This window comes from Oncorhynchus masou, chromosome 12, assembly GCF_036934945.1.
Source record: "Oncorhynchus masou masou isolate Uvic2021 chromosome 12, UVic_Omas_1.1, whole genome shotgun sequence".
Taxonomy (NCBI): domain Eukaryota; kingdom Metazoa; phylum Chordata; class Actinopteri; order Salmoniformes; family Salmonidae; genus Oncorhynchus; species Oncorhynchus masou.
This window is the reverse complement of record NC_088223.1, coordinates 70,988,614-71,006,949: the sequence shown is the minus strand read 5'-3', so window position 1 is coordinate 71,006,949 and position 18,336 is coordinate 70,988,614. Positions and strand designations below refer to the sequence as shown.

General features: G+C 44.0%; 1 protein-coding gene across 2 annotated transcripts in view; it reads left to right on the top strand.

Annotated features, from left to right (window-relative positions):
- Positions 1-18,336, top strand: part of LOC135550763 (cell surface glycoprotein MUC18-like) — a 69,949-nt gene that overhangs the window by 37,843 nt on the left and 13,770 nt on the right. For both annotated transcript variants that reach the window (XM_064981866.1, XM_064981867.1), the window contains exon 2: positions 18,076-18,200. In XM_064981866.1, coding sequence (XP_064837938.1) covers positions 18,076-18,200 — 125 coding nt within the window. The remainder of the gene's footprint in view (positions 1-18,075; positions 18,201-18,336) is intronic.

The window sequence follows — 18,336 nt, the reverse complement described above, 5'->3', positions numbered from 1 at the left end:
AGCCCGCCTTGTCAAACTTATGAACGGCTTCACACGTCTCTTAAGTACACATATCAGAATACACATACAAATCAAGCCCAGGTCTTAGGAGATGCATATACATATAGCCTACATTCAGTAAGATGTTGGCATGTCTACTTATCACTGTGTGACGTGATTAATGTCTGACGCTGTTGCAGTCCGTCTAAATGTGGACGACGCATTTCTCCTTTGCCAAGATAATCCACCCACCTGACAGGTATGGCATATCAAGAAGCTGATTAAACAGCATGATCATTACACAGGTGCACCTTGTGCTGGGGACAACGAAAGGCCACTCTAAAATGTGCAGTTGTATCACACAACACAATGCCACAGATGTTTCAAGTTTTGAGGGAGTGTGCAATTGGCATGTGGACTGGAGGAATGTCCAACAGAGCTGTTACCAGAGAATTTAATGTTAATTTCTTTACCATAAGCCACCTCAAACGTCTTTTTTGAGAATTTGGCAGTACATCCAACCGGCCTCACAACCGCAGACCACATGTAACCACACCAGCCCTGGACCTCCACATCTGGCTTCCTCACCTGCGGGATCGTCTGAAACCAGCCACCCGGACAGCTGATGAAACGGGTGTATTTCTGTCCGTAATAAAGCCCTTTTGTGGGGAAAATCTCATTCTGATTGGCTGGGCCTAGCTCACCAGTGGGTGGGCCTGGCTCCCAAGTGGGTGGGCCTATGCCCTCTCAGGCCCATCCATGGCTGCGCCCCTGCCCAGTTATGTGAAATCCATAGATTAGGTCTGTGTGTGGCAGACACGGAGAGGGAGAGAAGAGATAGAAGACGTGTGATTGATAGGGATAGTGCAGTTGCTTCGCGAAGTACAGTATCTCTACCTGAAAATACATGATCTAAGTGATGGATAGGTGGTATTCATCTTGTCATAAAAGTATGCCTTAATTACTACTATAAATAAGAACTACTCAAACAGTGATTTTGACAGACAGCATAGGAAGCAGCTCTATAGAGATGAGATGATCAAATCAAATGTTATTTGTCACGTGTCGAATACAACAGGTGTAGACCTTACAGTAAAATACTTACTTACGATGCAGTTTTAAGAGAATACCTAAAAAAAAGAAAGAAAAAAGTAAGATAAGAAAAACAAATAATTAAAGAGCAGCAGTGAATAACAATAGCGGGGTTATGTACAGGGTTACCGGTACAGAGTCAATGTGTGGAGGCACCGGTATGGAGGAAATTGAGATAATTATGCACATGCAGGTAGGGTTGTTAAAGTGGCTATGCATAGATAATAACAGAGAGTTGTAGCAGCCAGGGGGGGTGCAAATATTCTGGGAAGCAATTTAATTAGCTGTTCAGTAGTCTTATGGCTTGGGGGTAGAAGCTGTTTAGAAGCCTCTTGGAACGAGACTTGGCGCTCCGGTACCGCTTGCTGTGCAATAGCAGATTGACTGTTCTATGACTAGGGTGGCTGGAGTCTGACGATTTTTAGGGACTTCCTCTGACACCCCCTGATATAGAGGTCCTGGATGGCAGGAAGCTTGGCCCCGGTGATGTACTGGGCCGTACGCACTACACTCTGTAGTGCCTTGTGGCCGGAGGCCGAGCAGTTGCCATACCAGGTAGTGATGCAACCCGTCTGGATGCTCTCGATGGTACAGCTGTAAAATCTTTTAAGGATCTGAGGACCCATGTCAAATCTTTTCAGTCTCCTGAGGGGAAATAGGTTTTGTCGTGCCCTCTTCGCAACTGTCTTGGTGTGCTTGGATCATGTTAGTTTGTTGTTGATGTGGACGCCAAGGAACTTGAAGCTATTGACCTGCTCCACTACAGCCCCAACGATGAGAATGGGGGCATGCTCGGTCCTCTTTTTCCTGTAGTCCACAATCATCTCTTTGCTGTAGTCCACAATCATCTCTTTCCTGTAGTCCGCAATCATCTCCTTTGGTCTTGATCACGTTGAGGGAGAGGTTGTTGTCCTTGCACCACATGGGCAGGTCTCTGACCTTCTCCCTATAGGCTGTCTCATCGTTGTCAGTGATCAGGCCTACCACTGTTGTGTCATCAGCATACTTAATGATTGTGTTGGAGTTGTGCCTGGCCGTGCAGTCATGAGTGAACAGGGAGTACAGGAGGGGACCGAGCACGCACCCCTGAGGGGGCCGTGTGTTGAGGATCAGCATGGCGGATGTGTTGTTACCTACCCTTACCACCTGGGGCCGGCCCGTCAGGAAGTCTAGGATCCAATTGCAGAGGGAGCTGTTTATTCCCAGGTTCCTTAGCTTAGTGATGAGCTTTGAGGGCACTATGGTGTTGAACACTGAGCTGTAGTCAATGAATAGCATTCTCACATAGGTGTTAATTTTGTCCAGGTGGGAAAGGGCAGTTTGGAGTGCAATAGAGATTGCATCATCTGTGGATCTGTTTGGGCAGTATGCAAATTGGAGTGGGTCTAGGGTTTCTGGGATAATGGTGTTGATGTGAGCCATAACTAGCCTTTCAAAGATTTCATGGCTACAGACGTGAGTGCTACGGGTCGGTAGTCTTTTAGGCAGGTTGCCGTAGTGTTCTTGGGCACAGGAACTATGGTGGTCTGCTTGAAACATGTTGGTATTACAGTCTCAGACAGGGAGAGGTTGAGAATGTCAGTGAAGACACTTGCCAGTTGGTCATGCTCGGAGTACATGTCCTGGCCCAGCGGCCTTGTGAATGTTGACCTGTTTAAAGGTCTTGCTCACATCGGCTATGGAGAGCGTGATCACACAGTCATCCAGAACAGTTGATGCTCTCATGCATGTTTCAGTGTTACTTGCCTCGAAGCGAGCATAGAAGTGATTTAGCTCGTCTGGTAGGCTCGTGTCACTGGTCAGCTCTTGGCTGTGCTTCCCTTTGTAGTCGGTAATAGTTTGCAAGCCCTGCCACATGCGACGAGTGTCGGAGCCGGTGTAGTATGATTCAATCTTAGCCCTGTATTGACGCTTTGCCTGTTTGATGCTTCGTCGGAGGGCATAGCGGGATTTATTATAAGCTTCCGGGTTAGAGTCCCGCCCCTTGAAAGCGGCAGCTCTACCCTTTAGCTCAGTGCGAATGTTGTCTGTAATCCATGACTTCTGGTTGGTGTACGTGCGTACAGTCACTGTGGGGACAACTTCCTCGATGCACTTATTGATAAAGCCAGTGACTGATGTGGTGTATTCCTCAATGTCATTGGAAGAATCCCGGAACATGTTCCAGTCTGTGATTGCAAAACAGTCCTGGAGTTTAGCATCTGCTTCATCTGACCATTTCTTAAAATAGACTGAGTCACTGGTGCTTCCTGCTTAAATTTTTGCTTGTAAGCAGGAATCAGGAGGATAGAGTTGTGGTCGGATTTACCAAATGGAGGGCGAGGGAGAGCTTTGTACGCATCTCTGTGTGTGGAGTACAGGTGATCTACAATTATTTCCCTCTGGTTGAAAATTTAACGTGTTGATAGAGATTTGGTAGAACTGATTTAAGTTTCCCTGCATTAAAGTCTCCGGCCACTAGGAGCGCCGCCTCTGGGTGAGTGGTTTCCTGTTTGCTTATTTCCTTATACAGCTGACTGAGTGTGGTCTTAGTGCCAGCATCTGTTGTGGTGTTAAATAAACAGCCACGAAAAGTATAGCTGAGAACTCTAGGAGCGTAGTGTGGCCTTCAATTAATCACAATATTTACTTCAGACGAGCAAAATCTAGAGACTTCCTTAGATTTCGTGCACCAGCTGTTGTTTACAAATATGCACAGACCACCACCCCCCCCCCCCCCCCCCCTCGTCTTACCGGAGTGTGCTGTTCTATCCTGCCGGTGCAGTGTTTATCCCTTTAGCTGAATATCCATGTTGTCATTTAGTCACAATTCTGTGAAACATAGGATATTACAGTTTTTGATGTCCCGTTGGTAGGATATTCGTGATCGTACCTCGTCTAGTTTATTGTCCAATGATTGCACATTGGCGAGTAAGATTGACGGTAACTGCAGCTTACCTACTTGCCTTCTGCGGGTCCGGACGAGGCATCCGGCTCTTCCTCCTCTGCATCGCTTCCTTTTGCGAATAATTGGGATGTCTGCCCTGTGGGGAGAATATCGTGTGAGTCCTGCTTATTGTTGTTGTTGAAAAAATATTTGTCTAACGCGAGGTGAGTGATTGTTGTCCTGATGTCCAGAAGCTCTTTTTGCCGTAAGATACGGTTGCAGAAACATTATGTACAAAATAATTTACAAATATCGCGGAGAAAAAAAACATAATAGCACAATTGGTTAGGAGACCTTAAAACGGCAGCCATCTCCTCCTGCGCCATCTTGCCATACTATGAGTTTTAATGCTCGGAGCGAGACCACCCAGTATTTGCTTTGAGTCAGGAACCAAAGCTCCTCCATAGTGACCCGTGAATGCGTTGTCTGCAGCATTCGGTCACATGACAACTGTTCGATTTCACTTACCGGCATGTCAACTGAGGCAGGATCACAGTCAAAATGGATTTCGTAGATTCGGTCACTCATCTGTATATATTTTTTGTATTTCCCCTGCATGCTTGCGTTCAGTTCATTCAGTTTCCCAAATAAGTCTGTTACATAGGCAAGGAGTCGTATTTTATTTTCATTACATAGAAAGTCAACAGTTGTTTTTTTTACATCCATTGCGAATGACAACAGTTTGTCTCTCAATTCAAAAAATCTTTCCAACACTCCCCCTTTAACTGCCAAACCTCGATGTGAAATAGATCTTTGTCATGCTCTGATCCCATATCTCCACATAGTTTTGCAAACAGGAGTGCACGATGTAGTTTTGTCACGCCCTGATCTGTTTCACCTGTCCTTGTGATTGTCTCCACCCCATCCAGGTGTCGCTTATTTTCCAAGGTGAATTTATCCCTGTGTTTCCTGTCTCTCTGTGCCAGTTTGTCTTGTCTTGTCAAGTCAACCAGCGTGTTTTTTCCGTGCGCCTTTTTCTTATCTCTCTTTTGCTACTCCTCCCGGTTTTGACCCTTGCCTGCCTGAACCCGCCTGCCTGACCATACTGCATGCACTGACCTCGAGTGTGCCTGCCACTCTGTACCTCCTTGACTCTGACCTTGTTATGATCTTTTGCCTGTCCACGACCATTCTCTTGCCTGCCCCTTGGATACTAATAAATATCAGAGACTCGAACCGTCTGCCTCCTGTGTCTGCATCTGGGTCTCACCCTGTGCCCTTATAAGTTTACAATCAAAGTTACCTGCTGCATATCTCAGAGTTCTGTGCTCAGCTCTATTGCCGCCAGTTATGTATCCATTATAGCTCAGTGGGTGTATCATACAATTTGTCCATATAGCAGAGGGAGACACATTCATAACTAGATTGTGCAGAGGCCTGAGACCTCGTTCCTCACAGCTAACGTCCATTTGACAGAGAGCATATAGTGGGGAGTTTTTGAGTTGTTCAGACAGTGTGAATGATTCAAGTGCAAAGGTCAAGTGCGGCCTTTTCCACGATCCACGATCTCTGATTGAATTTTTACTTTTCGATTTTAATGATAAAAAATATTATTATTAATTTATTTTTACCAGGATTTTGGAAATTCTCCCATTATCCCATTATCATATCAGGTGACCCCACAAACTTCATACAATTAGGTTTTGTAATGATTCATATGTTGATGATGTAAAGAATGTTTGCTGGTCTGTGATGTGCAATGAGGAGCAACCAGATGCTGCACTTGACACATTTATGAAATAGCTTATTCCAGTTACTAATAAGCACGCACCCATTTAAGAAAATGACTGTAAAAACTGTTACATCCCCTTAGATTGGAGGAATTAAAAAAATTGTATGGTTGAGAGGGATGAGGCAAAAGGTATAGCAAATAAGTCTGGCAGCCCAACTGATTGGCAAACATACTGCAAAAGAATAAATCATGTGACTATACTAAAGAAAAATAAACTATACTGCGAAACAAAAATAAATTATATAAAGAATGATAGTAAAAAGCTTTGGAGCACATTAATTGAAATTTTTGGGGGAAAGGCAAACTCAGCTCATCATTCATTGATGGCTCATTCATCACAAAACCCACTGATATTGCCAACTACTTTAATGACTTTTTCATTGGCACGATAAGCAAACTTAGGTATGACATGCCAGCAACAAACACTACACTTCCAAGTACAGTATATTTTACCAAATTATGGAAGACATGAATTGTACTTTTGAATTCCGTAAAGTCAGTGTGGAAGAGGTGAAAAAAATGTTTGTTGTCTATCAATAATGACAAGCCACCAGGGTCTGACAATCTGGATGGAAAATTACTGAGGATAATAGCGGATGATATTGCCATTCCTATTTGCCACATCTTCAATTTAAGCCTACTAGAAAGTGTGTGACCTCAGGCCTGGAGGGAAGATAATGTCATTCCACTACCCAAGAATAGTGAAGCCCCCTTTACGATCATAGTCTGCTGCTGGAAAAACATATGTGTTATGGCTTTACACCCCCTGCTATAATGTGGATAAAGAGTAACTTGTCTAACAGAACACAGATTTTGTTGTTTAATGGAAGCATCTCCAACATAATCCAGGTAGAATCAGGAATTCCCCAGGGTAGCTGTTTAGACCCCTTACTTTGTTCAATCTTTACTAACAACATGCCACTAGCTTTGAGTAAAGCCAGTGTGTCTATTAATGTGGATGACTCAACACTATATCAGCTACTACACCAATTGAAATGACTGCAACACAAATAGCTGCAGTTAGTTAGTCCTAAATATTTCCAAAACTAAAGGGATTGTATTAGGGACAAATAATTCACTAAACCCTAAACCTCAACTACATCTCGTAATGAATAATGTCGAAATTGAGCAAGTTGAGGTGAATAAACTGCTTGGAGTAACCCTGGCTTAACTGTCATGGTCAAAACATATTGATAGGAAAATTGCAGTTGCCTATAAAACATCCAATAGTCAAAGGTATATGAAATACAAATGGTATAGAGAGGAATAGTCCTATAAATACTATATCAACTACAACCTAAAACCTCTTACCTTGGAATATTGAAGTCTCATGTTAAAAGGAACCTCCAACTTTCATATGTTCTCATGTTTTGAGCAAGGAAGTTAAACGTTAGCTTTTTTACATGGCACATATTTTACATGGCACACATTTTTACATGGCACATATTACTTTCTTCTCCAACACTTTGTTTTTGCATTATTGAAACCAAATTGAACATGTTTCATTATTTATTTGAGGCTAAATTGATTTTATTGATGTTTTATATTAAGTTAAAATTAGTGTTAATTCAGTATTGTTGTAATTGTCATTGTTACAAATAAAAAAATCGTCCGATTAATCGGTATCGGCTTTTTTGGTCCTCCAATAATCTGTATCGGTGTTGAAAAATCATAATCGGTCGACCTCTAATGCATACCCCACAAGTCATGTCACCAGAGGTCTCTCCACTGTCCAGAACAGACTATGGGAGGCGTACAGTACTACATAGAGCCATGACTACATGGAACTCTATTCCACATCAGGTAACTGATGCAAGCAGTAGAATCAGTTCTGATGCAAGCAGTAGAATCAGATTTTAAAAACAGGTAAAAATACACCTTATGGAACAATGAGGACTGTGAAGAGATACACAAAGGTACAGACACATGCATACATCGTGATATTGTTGTATGGTGGTATTAAACATTTATTGTAGAAATGTAATGGTGTAATAATGTTATATGATGTAATGTTTAGCTTTTTTTATATGTAATGTAAGTGCTTTGGGCTCCCGGGTGGCGCACTGGTCTAAGGCACTGCATCTCAGTGCAAGAGGCGTCACTGCAGTCCCTGGTTTGAATCCAGGCTGCATCACATCTGGCTGTGATTGGGAGTCCCATAGGGTGGCCACAATTGGGCCGAGGTAGGCAGTCATTGTAAATAAGAATTTGTTCTTAACTGACTTGCCTAGTTAAATAGTTATATATTTGGACCCCAGGAAGAGGCAGCAGCTAATGAGGATCCCTAATAAATACATTGGGACCCCTAGTTTGGGAACCAATGTAAGTTTGACTTTTTGCAGTACTGAAGGAAAGAATCTTTGCGAGTGTGAAACTAAAGAATAATAGGAACAGGTGCACTCACTGGCGTAACTCAAACCAGGCTGAATTAACTCAAGTTCAGAGACTGACTGAATTTGTTCATGAGTTCAGTAGTATTGAAACGGATATATAATGACTAGCCCTTATCCTATGACTGCGTAAGGACATATTCAAACAGAACAGCAGCTATGCATTATGTATGCAAATGCTACAAAACAGAAGGCTACATAAAGTTGCCCTTAAATCAAAGTTATGGCCTAAGGTGCAAAAGGCATATCCAGTTATAGGCACCAGAGCACCTGCTGTTGACATCCCAGCAAGGGACATTACCCAGAGACAGTTTCCATGACCCAGACCTCTGCAGAGAAACTTCAGAACTGAGCCTTCTGAATGAGGGGGAAAGGAAATGCAAGATTTGTTATGGGCACAGGTGGGGCAGGCTTGGGAGAGATAAATCAAAAATTGATAAAGAACAGTGTGTCATTGTGTGTGGTCTACTGCCTCTCCTCTACTTTCTCACCTTTGTTCCCCCTCTGACCACCCCCAATCCCCCCTCTACCGTTTCCCACTAAATCCCTTGACAAATGGCCAGGCGGCAGGTGTCAATAAGAGAGTTCCCTGTCCCCAGCTGTGCCTATCTTTAGCATGTGAATCTGACAGATGTTCCCTTTGTTGCAGCTGCCCATGTCAGCGTGAACTCCACCTCTCTATCTAACCCAGGACTACTCTGTCCTCTTTCCCGGCACAGCGTGACACGGGTCACCCAGCGGACACCCAGCAGACCTCTCAAGGTCTTGGCACGGCACTCAGTCAATAAAGAGCTGTTATTATTCCCTCCACAGAGGATTTAGTCCCAATCACAAATCTAGATGTACAGTAGATAGGAAAGGGAAAGCACTCAACATTCTGATATGAAAGTCCGTGGCTTGGAGTTATGAAAACAGTTGATATGTCATTGAGCTTGACTTTGTGTGACTGGTAGTGGATTTAGTCGAGGTAAAGGAGGCTGTTTTTTTGTTCCTGGAGTTGAGAATCTGTTTCAATGGGAAACATGGGCAGTTGGTACTTGGTTGTGAAAACAGAAGTCGTTGTAGGACTTCTAGTCCTGTCGTTTAGTGCTAGGCTGTTTGTGGCTGCTGTAAACAGTGCTTTAGACAGATGACAGTGCGAACTGGGGACGAAGAATATAATACACTGAGGGGTGTGAGGAGGAAACCAACAGTTGTTTTTTCACTTGCTGGTGCTGGTGGGGAGAGAGGCTTGGGATTGGTAGGCAGCTGAAACTGCTCCAGGCAGTAGGATTTCACACACAAACCTTTCCCGTGCCAAACCTCAGAACATTTACAACACTGAATTCTCCTGTTGAGCTTGAGCTACTATTTCAGTCCAAATCGAGCCATTCGAAGCCTAATCAGGCCCTGTCTCCCAAAGCACAGTTTGGTTTGGGGCTGTGTACCTCTAAAACTGCACATTTTAATTTAAACACAAAAATAACTAATCTACTCAAATCAAATCACATTTTATTTGTCTCGTGCTTTGTAAACAACAGGTGTAGACTAGCAGTGAAATGCTTACTTACGGGCCTTTCCCAACAATGCAGCGCATTTGTTGTTCCTTGACCACGAGACACTTGCATTCAGTCTGCATGGTCAATGCAGTACATACAACAATTTTGATGACAACGATGCTGTTTTCACTTTGCTTCTTAGTATAAATCCACTAGCGTTCTATAATTACACTATTTGTTTGTTTCTTACATCTGCAAACAGCTAGTCTTTTCTTAGCAAGGTGGGCCTAAATCGTGTTAGCCACTAACGCTAATCGCTAGCCTAAATTTGTCAGCGCAAAAGTAATTAGCTATACAGCCTGATAATACCATTGATGGTGTAGACCTAAATTAGCACGCTGTTTATGCAACTGTATCTTCTAAATCAAAGAGGAATACGCAAAGCATGAATATGTTAGCTACATGAAGTAGCTAAGAGAAAAAAACTTAAATGTAGCCAACGATTATAGGGTCTCCTAGGAAACACTTATCAACACTTTAGTTCCTACCCTTTCACAATAACTCTTCCCTTGCATTTAATTTGTTGTCATGTCAAACAACACTGTATTCAAAGTGCCCACTATTATATTCTAACTTTAGAATGAGAATAATCATTCTATTTCTATGATTCCAACAGTTCACCACGGTGTTTTGCTCTACAATGCAAGTCAAATCGCAATTGCAACATTTGTTTAAAACAAGGCCTAGATTGTTTGCCCATATCGTGCAAAATGCTGAATATTTTTTGGGGTTGAATTGAACGGTATAAAACGATCACTTAGAATGTATGTGTTGCCACCCAAGGGTCACGTACTACTCATAAAGCAATTTCTAACTTTTATTATTCAAAAACATAAAATACCGTCATATTTAAAAAATAAAAAAAAAATACAGTGATATGATATTTTGACCATATCTCCCAGCCCCACTTGGCTATATAAACAGGGTACCAATACCAAGTCGATGTGCAGGGGTACGAGGTAATTTAGGTAGATATGTACATCTACACTGAGTGTACAAAACATTAAGGACACCTGCTCTTTCCATGACATAGACTGATCAGGTGAATCCAGGTGAAAGCTATGTTCCCTTATTGATGTCAATTGTTAAATCCACTTCAATCAGTGTAGTTTAAAGGGAGGAGACAGGTTAAAGAAGGAATTTTAAGCCTTGAGACAATTGAGACATGGATTGTATATGTGTGGCATGCAGAGGGTGAATGGGGTGGCAGGTATTCTAGTGGTTAAAGCGTTAGACTAGTAACTGAAAGGTTGCAAGATCGAATCCCCGAGCTGACAAGGTAAAAAGTCTGTCGTTCTACCCCTGAACAAGGCAGTTAACCCACTGTTCCTAGGTCACCATTGAAAATAAGAATGTTCTTAACTGACTTGCCTAGTTAAATAAAGTAAAAAATATAATAAATGGCCAAGACAAAATATTTAAGTGCCTTTCAACGGGGTATGGTGCCAGGTGCACCGATTTGAATGTGTCAAGAACTGCAACGCTGCTGGATTTTTGACACTCAACAGTTTCCCGTGTGCATCAAGAATGGTCCACCACCCAAAGGACATCCAGTCAACTTGACACAACTGTGGGAAGCATTGGAGTTAACATGGGCCAGCATCCCTGCGGAACGCTTTCGACACCTTGTAGAGTCCATGGCCCGATGTTATTCTGATGGCAAAAGGGGGTACAACTCAATATTAGGAAGTAATTCCTAATGTTTTGTACACTCAGTGTAGGTAGGGATAAAGTGACTAGGCAACAGGATAGACAATAAACAGTAACAGCAGCGCATGTGATGAGGTAGTGCAAAATCCATAATCCACAAAACCAGGTTTATCTCAAGTCCCATTTAAAGAATCCCTTTAAAATAAAAGATTAGAATTCAGACTAGCCACGGCTCTCATTAGCTGACAGCCGGGAGTTTCAGAATGGGGGGTTGGGTTGGGGGTACCCTTATTAACGTTGTAGTGCACGTGTGATCACTCTGCTATTCTCTTTGAGGGCATTAAGCCCTCGTTGCGGGGGGTTCAGAGGACTGCAGAAATGCTGCTGGTTGATCCTCGTCTCGGGTGTGGCTCTGCCTGGCTGACAGCATCTTGACGTCTGATCGATGGGATAAAAGAACGGGTAAATGCAGATGGGCCTTTGTTGTGTGACTTGTAGAAGTGGGCTGAGAGTTCTGTCAGGACAAGAGGGTTTAGTTGGTTGATGTAGCATCACACACAGGCAGACAGCAGCCTGTGTGTGTGCTGGGAATGTTGGAGAAGTGTTGGAGTAGTGCTAGAGGGGTTGGAGTCCGATTATTGGCAAGGTTGTATTGAAGATCATAGTGCTCTTTATATCTGGTCCAAATGATGGTTTACAGTGTATTTTCTGCCAAAAATACATAGAATACTTATTCCAAAGTAAAGATAAAGCCACCTAAGGCCAGTAGGACTTATTCCCCACCTCCACCCTTTGCTTTCTCCTCCTGGACCTCTCTGAGAGTAGCTATTATGTTGCTAACCACTGGCCTGAGGGCAGACACAATGATCTCTTTTGTCAGGTTTCTGTGAGGCTGCTGTCAAGAGAGCTGACGTGAAGCAGGGATTCTATTTATAGGGTTGTAATAACATCACAAGCCAACGTCTGATATGTTGTATCTTTGCAATGGGACACCTGACCTTTCTGCTTTAATGTCAGTCAAGCTTGTCTGTCATTCCTTGTGATTTTAATTCAAGATAGAATCAGCTTCGGGTCATCTACCTGGAAACGCATATGAATGTCACTCTTGACTGCCGTACATTTTTCAGTCCCTTTTTGGATCATATGACCTGTGGCTATATTTATGATCTCTGGGGAGACTATGCTTTGCAAAATGTTTAGAAAAGCCAAAAGGACCAAGAAGCTGGAGAAGAAAGTCCATTCAGAGTCAAGGTTTAAAGATGAATGATGTAAGCCTATCAAAGATGTCAACCAATTTACATTTAAACAACCTTAACAATTTTACTCAAACATATTATGGACATCCATGACCTTTAATTATAAGCACCCGCTGATAGTTAACCAACATGCAAGTCTGACCTCAGAAACACTGGGGGTTTGATATTGATGAGGCCTGGAACCCATCGTTCACAGTGGAGCATGTTAGTTAGAAGTGTAAATAAAACATTATTTTACTCCTTCAAGGAGGAGGGCTTCGCCACGGGCAAGAAGCAATGTCGAGGCTTAAGACGTTACTAACCCATCGGGAGTAATTACAGCTGTTTAAAAAACATTAGGATCCGGAATATTTGTTGAAGGCAGGAACACATTTGAATATGCGTAACAAGTAGCAAAACACATTGGCACGCCATTGTGTTTTGGTATTCCACAGTTCAACCATCACTGCATGGTATTCCACTGTTCAACCGTCACTGCATGGTATTCTACGGTTCAACCGTCATTGCATGGTATTCTACGGTTCAACCGTCATTGCATGGTATTCCACTGTTCAACCGTCATTGCATGGTATTCCACTGTTCAACCGTCATTGCATGGTATTCCACTGTTCAACCGTCATTGCATGGTATTCTACTGTTCAACCGTCATTGCATGGTATTCCACGGTTCAACCGTCATTGCAAGGTATTCCACGGTTCAACCGTCATTGCAAGGTATTCCACGGTTCAACGGTATTGCACGGTTCAACCGTCATTGCAAGGTATTCCACGGTTCAACCGTCATTGCATGGTATTCCACGGTTCAACCGTCATTGCATGGTATTCCACGGTTCAACCGTCATTGCAAGGTTCAACCCGTCATTGCAAGGTATTCCACGGTTCAACCGTCATTGCATGGTATTCCACTGTTCAACCGTCATTGCATGGTATTCCACTGTTCAACCGTCATTGCATGGTATTCCACGGTTCAACCGTCATTGCATGGTATTCCACGGTTCAACCGTCATTGCAAGGTATTCCACGGTTCAACCGTCATTGCATGGTATTCCACGGTTCAACCGTCATTGCATGGTATTCCACGGTTCAACCGTCATTGCATGGTATTCCACGGTTCAACCGTCACTGCATGGTATTCCACGGTTCAACCGTCACTGCATGGTATTCCACGGTTCAACCGTCACTGCATGGTATTCCACGGTTCAACCGTCATTGCATGGTATTCCACGGTTCAACCGTCATTGCATGGTATTCCACGGTTCAACCGTCATTGCAAGGTATTCCACGGTTCAACCGTCATTGCAAGGTATTCCACGGTTCAACCGTCATTGCATAAACCCTTTACTGACACCCAGGTTCGTGACAAGGGCTTATGTGCACGTCGAGGTTGATGTTTACATTTAAGTTGTGAAAAAGAGTCTGTTTGTGGTGTCCCTTGCATAAACACATGTGAAGTGTTCCAAAAACACATTTTCATGTGATCACATGATCTTATGTGACGTTAATGTGTTAAGCAACATGATAACATGAAACTACACGTGAAATGTTCCAAAAACACATTTTCACATGATATCACATGAAAATGTGATTTTCTATGTAAAATCATGTGGTTTTTCTGTAAGGGGTGTGACTGAGAAGGATGTTTGGTGTGTGTGACAGAGAGTGTATGTTTGTGCTAAGTTGGAGTGTGTTTTCGCTTGGCTCTGGCATGAGGGCTGCAAATGTGCTTGCCTGCCTGTGCAAGGGGATTCTGTGTGTCAAGTTCATGTGCACACACGGCGGCCTGCCCGCTTTGAGGGATTTACATGTTTGATGTAGACCACCACTTCCAGTATTTTTTTCTTGGAAAGAGTTGACGTTAACCCTCTCTTTGCTGCCATCTGAATGAATGCCCCTCCTGGGGAGATTTGTGCCAGAGTGTAGTTCACAAAGCCAGGGGAGCTCAGTCGGTCAAGGGGTCTTATTACTCCAGTCTAGGGATATGTGCTTTCACAATGTGTGTGTGCATCACACAGCACTCAGATTGCAGAGCAGAGCTCAGGCTCTCTTTGATCTCAGGTGGGTACTATGTGGACTCCCCCAGGTGTTTCAGAGGAACCAGGGGGTTCTGTTTATAGTTATTTGCCTGGATAGGCTTTGGTGACTCTAAAGATGTGAGCGTTAGAACAATGTTTTGGAATTAAGTGGATCACACGTCAATAGGAATCAATAGAAAGCCTGAGCACAACAACTCCTCTTTGGAAGGTGTGTTCATGATCTATATGAGGAGTTGATGCAGGCAAGGCCTCTAAGCAGAAACAGGCTCAGGGAGTCAGGGCCAAGGAAACCAACATGAGACCCCAGGCACATAAACGTTATAGGCCTACCCCCACATACATTCCTTTCCCCATGTTAGCAAGATTCCACATAATAGGGCACTGTTTATCAGCCACAACATACATAGGGCACTATTTCATGCCTGCCTTAGACATGTAGGGATTATGCTACATCTCCCATTTAAATAACTTTAATTTCTCTTGTTACAGATGATTGTGTGTGTTGTTGTCAGCGGTTGGCAGAGGCAGGGTGGGTCTGTTGCCGTGGATAAAGAGGATGACAAGGAACAGCTGGAGCTTTAGTGGAGCTCAGCTGGGCCTTCAACCCAAGCTGATCTGCTTTGTCAGCGAGAGAGGGGCGGTGCACATAAGCTAATGTTGTGACTACTGTGATTAGCGTCTGATGCTATTGTCTGCATAATGACCGACTGTATGCAAGACTCCCCTCAAACAATCCAGGCAGCACTTCCCATTGTCTCAGTGCTATAGTCTGCAAGGCCCCATCCGTTAACAATGCAGGTTGGACTCAATGGGCAACATTCTCTAAGAACGGGACAAACTGTAATTCTCCTCGATACACACACATGCACACAAACACCCCCTCGGCCTCTGTGACAGCCTAGCAGTTTTGGGCTTCATTACGGGCCCTGTCAACACGTCTGAATATCCTGTGGCTGTTTCCAGACTGGTGGAGTGTTCGTCAGCCAGCAGACTCTGTGTTAACAGGGATAACACTCTGGCTGGGGAGCTGTGATGCCCCATGTCTATAGGTCAGGTATTCTGCTGGTGTGTCTGTAGATAAGGCAGCTCGTGTTGGCTTTGGAGTCAAATCTCCAGATGAGTAGATATTCTGTCCCCATGTTAACCGGATTAGTCCCAAGAGACACAATCTTTTACATCAACTTCACCTCCTCTCCTGTTCCATCATGAGCTAAACCACCACAGTTCAGGAGATAAACAGCAAACAACCTTGGTGGTACATTTTTTTCTCCCTTTATTTAACTAGGCATGAACAAATCCTTAGTTAAGAACAAATTCTTATTTTCAATGACAGCCTAGGAACAGTGGGTTAACTGCCTTGTTCAGGGGCGCTACCTTGTCAGCTCAAGGATTTGAACTTGCAAACTTTCGGTTACTAGTCCAACGCTCTAACCACTAGGCTACCCTGCTGCCGTACATGACAAACTCCCTCTAACCTCTGAGATGGAAAAATGCATTCTGAAGAGCACAATGGCATGTGCGTCTTAGGGTCACGGCTGGCTGAACACAGCCTTGAGCCTCACAGCTCATAGCAAAGGACAGAGAGAGAGTGAGAGACCAGAGGAGAGACAGAGAATGGACACAGTGCAAAGCCCCACCAAGCAGGGCCACAAAGAGCAGACTGGTTGCATTGCGCTGTGGATGGGATAAAGAAGGGGTAGTCAAGGAAAAGCAGGCTGACAATGCTGGTGGGAGAGCTCAATAGGATCACCGCTATGTGACTGAGTTTAATAAGGGGTGTGTGCGTGTGCGCTAGCGCGTGTGTGTGTGCGCTTGCGCACGTGTGTGTTTGCGTGATCTATAATGACAGATCTGAATATACAAAACAAGTTTGAAAATACTTCCAGAAAGTGCAAATCTTCAACATTCTGTGGCTTATGGGCCTGGACACAGACAGACATACTCAGACACTTACGCCCCCGCAACACACCCCCTGCCCACACACCATACAAACAATGAACGAGGCCGATTCCAATTCCATTCCCTCTTGCTCACCCAGGACCCCCCTGGCCCCTCTAGTCTTTGACATTGGCATTCCTACTCTTAGACTAATCACTGTACCAACTTCACCCCCTAACCCCTGCCAATGTCTGCTCTTCACGGCACCCCACCAGCACCAGCCCCCATCTCCCACGTTACCAATTAACAGGAAACCTCTCTCAAGTCTCTACACCTCTCTCCATGCTGAAGTGAAGATGAAGGCAAGAGAGGGTTGGGGGAGGGGAGGTAGGGTTGAGATGGAGAGAGAGAAGAATTAGAAGAAGAGGGGGTGTAGAGGGGCATGGGGGCCCCAGTGGACTAGGATCAGGCTAGATATATGTCTTTGAGCCAGAAAGAGGGGGATGTAAGGGGTAGAGAGGGAGAGGACAGAGTAGGGGTCATATCTGACAAGTAAGTCTGTTGGATTGCTGTTGCACCAAGGATATCTCTCCACCATGAATGGGAGGCTTCATTTAGGGCATGTCTCCGTCTGTCTGTCTCAGACAGGGTATCACTGTAGATAGAGATCTGGGTGTAGGAGGCTACCTACTGGAGAACACAGTAACAATGTGGTAAACAAAAACAACACGTATTTTAAGCCTGTCTCAGAGAGTGTTTGTGTGGCTCAGCTCCAATGTCGTGGGAAGAAGCTTGAGAGCAACATTACCAGCAATTTTTTAAGTGACCTTCAAACCAGACATGAGTGTGAAACATGATTATAAACACAATTCAGTTACTATTGCGTATTTCATTGTTACTTCAAATTACAAAACCCTGCAACAGCAACCCATAGAACTTTTCTTTGGGTAGCTCTGTGACCCTACACAACTTCCCAGATCTGGCAAGAATAGTGCTAGATTCCACATCCTATAAAACAGTTGTCTTTATAGCACTGTTATAGGTCAAACTCTGTCTTGTGTCTGGTGGTTCCCATGACAATTCTGATGGGACAGTTTTATGCTAGTTTGTTGGCTCTGTTGCAGGTTAACAGGGAACATTGCAGTTATTCTTCAATCTGTGTGTAAATCAAGCCTTTTCTATGTGCTGGCGGCTGACTCGCTTAAGTGCTGGACACTGCCCAGTGCTGCTGGAGGGACCAGGGTGGGCCATGCTTCACACATTCCACACATTGTAATATCTCTCCCCTCTGCTAGCCAGCCACATAGTCTAGTTCTCACACCGTTAGAGCGGTTAATACACTGGTCCCACTGATCCATAGATGATCCATCAGTTTGCAATAGAGTAAACATTCTGGCTCCCACACTGCCTTTGTGTCATTATAGTATGGCACAAAAGTGGCAATAAATAATAGTATTTTGAAATCACTTTTTTGGAGATAAAACATTGAACTGAATGCTAAAACATGAATATTCAAAGCCTGCTTTTTGCATGCCAGACATTGTTGTTGTGGTCCTTGATGAGACAAGATACTGACTGGGGTGTTGTGTTTGCTCTTTGCAGCCTGGGCCAAGGTGGACATGACCATGGAGGAGAGTGTGGAGGTGTACCTGGGCGACTCAGCAGGCATCCCCTGCCAGTACGTCTTCAGTGAGCAGCCCAGAGCGTTCATGATCCAGTGGTTTGTGGTGAGTACTTCTGGACCATTATCTGCACACCCCCCCCGCCGACTCACCCAGCCACCCACTCAGTCTCTCACACACACACCAATTTGTTTCAATGTACGGTGCAATGTGTTTTTGCCATTCAACCTAGTTCATCTTC